Source organism: Saprolegnia diclina (assembly GCF_000281045.1).
Source record: "Saprolegnia diclina VS20 unplaced genomic scaffold supercont1.243, whole genome shotgun sequence".
Classification (NCBI taxonomy): Eukaryota; Oomycota; class Saprolegniomycetes; order Saprolegniales; family Saprolegniaceae; genus Saprolegnia; species Saprolegnia diclina.
In genome coordinates, this window is record NW_008246310.1 from 2,807 (window position 1) to 6,361 (window position 3,555).

Sequence of the window (3,555 nt, forward strand, 5' to 3'; positions counted from 1 at the left end):
GCGCTGTATGCGGCGAGCGGCGACGTCGTCGCGGGCAAGCAGGTCATGCAGCACTAACTTTTATGCAGCAAATAGATAGACAACTGCATTTGGCTTGTAGTGTCCGTCGCGCAGTGATATCCAAAAGGTTAGCAATCACTGTACAAAGGAGATAAGGTTAGATAAGGTTAATAGTAGTTGAGCGCCACGTGCTGCTGGTCAAAGCCTTCAAAGAACGAGTGCGCGTTGGGCGAATCAAAGATCGACACCATGTCTTGAATCGTTGCGAGCTCGTCCGAGCTGCACAGTTCGAGCATCGCCATGTCGCTGCAGAACGCGTCTTCCACGTCCGAGTCGATGCTCATGCGCTCGTCGTCCGACGAGACCACGCTCATGTCGTCGTCTTCCTTGGGCAAAGCGCTGGTCGCCGGCGCAGCCATCGCGACGAGCTGGTTGATCTGGCCCGTGAGGTTCGAGATGACCTGCGTGAGGCTGTCGTACTGCGTCTGCAGGCCCGCGATCTGCGTCTTGAGCGACTGGATCTCCTTTGGGTGCTCGGGCTCGGGCGTCGATTTACGGCGGATCTCCTGCATCAGATGCGGCGCCTCGCGCGAAAACTTGTCGTGGTGGAACTCCCACCACTCGGCGTCCTCGGCCGCGTCGCCCTTGCACTTGCGGAAGCCGTAAAAGTTGAGCTGCCGCACAAACGAGAGAAAGTTGTTGTGCTTGAAGTACTTGGGCAGCACCGACGTCGCAAACTGGTGGGGCACATGGATGCGGATCGTCGTGCCATCTTGGTTCCACGTGGCCACGTCGGACGGCGCCTCCTGGAACATGCGGAAGGTCTTCTGCAGGAAGATCGGCGCCGTCTTGACGGTCGGCTTGAGAGACGCCATCGCTCAGTGGGTAGTATGCAGTACGCGCGCGGCCCAAGAATGAAGTCGGCGGCCAAGCCGCAACCACTGCTCGGCCTGTCTCGCCGAAAATTGTTTTAAACACCTGTATCTTACCCATGACGGAGTGTTTTCAACCCACCTTGAAGTGCGTCGCACGCAAAGGTGGCGCAAGTGGCTGTGTAATGATCGATGGAATGACGCCTGTACAAGAGTAGGCAGTCCTACGTGTAGTGCCTTCACATAGCGTCTCACCTAGAGGCCACGAGGACAGCTCGGAAGCCGCCAGGGAAGCAACGGGATTCTCGCAGGCATAAACGGAATGTTTACGGCAACATGTCACGCCAACCAGACTCGGTGTCTCTATGACATAGCGTCGGCCAAGCCCTTTCGCAGTGAAGGCCGCGGACGTCCCTCGCAGAGCACTGACCATGCATCCAAGTGATACGTCCACGAGGCTGCGGACGCGGTCGAGTCGAGTGTCGGAAGTCCGACGACGTTCGCGCGGATGTGGATAACGCCGCTGACCACCTGCCTCGGCGCAAGTGCAACATCGCCTGTACAAAACGCATGCTGTTTAAAACACCCTGTTGCGATCGTGTGATTCAATCGTTGCCGTGTTCGGATTGGTCAAAAAGAATGAAAATGCCACCAATGGCAACGCCTGTGGTACCCAAGCATCTGCGACGACCTGCATTCCGCAGAAAAGACAGCGGAATGATGGGCGCCAGGACGTCACGCGAATACCGAGGAGCAAGTCGCTTGGTCCAACGAATGGTTACCAATGCGCCACGAAGCAATGCTTCTGCGGCCCAGGATGCGCGTAATCGACATCGCAGTCGGACCAAGTCGAGAAGCACAAGAATCTCTTCTATAGCGCTGTATTTTGCACGTCATTATGGAGGAAGGGCACGTGTCGAACGTCGGGGATCATCACCTGAGCGTGTCGCAGTCTTGGTAGTGCCGCAACCACGAGAACTCGCTAGCCTCCGCCGCTTGCAGTCGACTTTTGTATTCTGCAAGGTTTGGCGGCTTGTGCAGCCTCATTGGCTCATGGCCTGCAGCTCAACATTCAACATTCAACCTCGGTCGTCGGGTGTCGTTGTCGGAGACCGCTCCAAGCATCCGGAGCCGCCTGACACCAAGACGCGGTATGACCAAAACAACTACTAGTACCAGTACACTCTACTGTAGCTGCGATCGTTCACTGCAGCTTTGTCGGGTTCCGCTGCCGCAGTCGGTTGGCCACCTCTCGTACGTCATCGCAATGAGAGGACGTATCACTGCAGCGTTGTACACGCGCTGATTGCAGTTGCCAAAAAGCGCAACTCGTTCGTTCGTGTCACCGAGCACGGCGGCAGTGAATCGATCGCGCTGGTCACTGACCGGCCGCATCTCGACCACGTTGCTCTTCATGAACGTGGAGGCCGGTGAAGGCACATCCCGTCACATAGTCATTGGGTGCTATACTGTAGCTTGCTCCTGCGCTCGCTCGCCGACCCTGCCTACGCGGGATGCGCGAGACCTAGTTGCTGCGATGATGGCTATGAGGCGGCATCACCGCCGGCGGCGATGGCACAGTGCCCACCGCGACGATCGTCAGTACCAGCGCCCACAGCGCAACGGCTGCGTATGGCGCCGTTGCTCGTTGCGCTTCATCAAAGAGCATGGTGCACAAGAGCATGCGCTTTTCGTGCGTGGTAGACGTACCGTGACAGCGAGGCTTCGCCTTGGCGCTGGCTCCTTCCTTGGCCAGGAGGGCAGTCCGTGGGCGAAATCGACCAAGACGCTCTATAAGCGCACGCAAGGAGCGTGGGCCGTAGACGCGCCAGTGCGAGCGGACGGCGCGCTGAGGGATGCTGCCATCGCCGCCGAATCAAGAGGCAATTGACTAAAATCACCGCACCTACGGAGATAAACAGCATATAAAACCATCTGTTTAGTATAATGTAATAGTGTTATTGACCCGGCTGACCTCCACGAGACACTTGGAGCACACAAACAAACACAAGCGCCAAAATCAGGGTAGCTCCTACCTGTATAAAGATACACGACATTATGTACAAGGCGTTGCCGCTGTTAACGGCAGGAAATGCTTGCGAAAACTTTTCATTGTTTTTTCGGGGGGCGAAATCAACGCCTATTTACTATTGAAGTTTTCACCTGGTTCGAGAGCTCGAACGGCGACAAGTGAGGCCGCCACAGTTGGTTTTGCGTGTTGACTCAGACTGGAACCCATGCTTGGGACGTGATTGCTGCTTGGGCGCACACATCAACGCCGTATCGTCGGGCACCGCATTGCACAATCTTTAATGCATTATTTCGAGTGCAATTTGGTCATCGCCGCGGAAGCAAAGGACGTGATCTCTCTCAATATGCTTTGGCAAGTATGTTCCATCGGCCTAGAGACGTTGCAGTGTGCGATGCGGTGCCACACGAAGAGCCCTCTATTTACTACAGTATTTACAATGACACACTATTAGTGGTTTTTGTAAAATAGTGGTGACAAAGCGATTTGATTGGTGGTTGATGCATATTTTTGGCCAATCACAGATGATAGAGTTCGTGGGGCGCCGTGCTAGGGGCCGAGTTGCGCGCAGTATGTTTGAAAATGAAGTCGCTCATATTTGGCAGGTATATAGAAGACACTTTGTAGAGGAGAGCGTGCTATGCCACGTCGCCG

At 55.5% G+C, this 3,555-nt stretch overlaps 2 protein-coding genes across 2 annotated transcripts in view; one reads left to right on the plus strand and one right to left on the minus strand.

The window, feature by feature from the left end:
• Positions 1 to 198, plus strand: part of SDRG_17281 (hypothetical protein) — a gene marked incomplete at its 5' end in the record, with an annotated part of 2,338 nt that extends 2,140 nt beyond the window's left edge. The window contains one exon of the mRNA XM_008623521.1: positions 18 to 198. Within this exon, the coding sequence (XP_008621743.1) occupies positions 18 to 57 (40 nt within the window). The 3' untranslated portion in view covers positions 58 to 198. The remainder of the gene's footprint in view (positions 1 to 17) is intronic.
• SDRG_17282 (hypothetical protein) lies at positions 89 to 1,114 on the minus strand. Its single transcript, XM_008623522.1, has one exon. The coding sequence runs from the start codon at positions 873 to 875 to the stop codon at positions 168 to 170; it is 708 nt and encodes a 235-aa protein (XP_008621744.1). The 5' UTR covers positions 876 to 1,114; the 3' UTR covers positions 89 to 167.
• Positions 1,115 to 3,555: the final 2,441 nt, after the last annotated feature.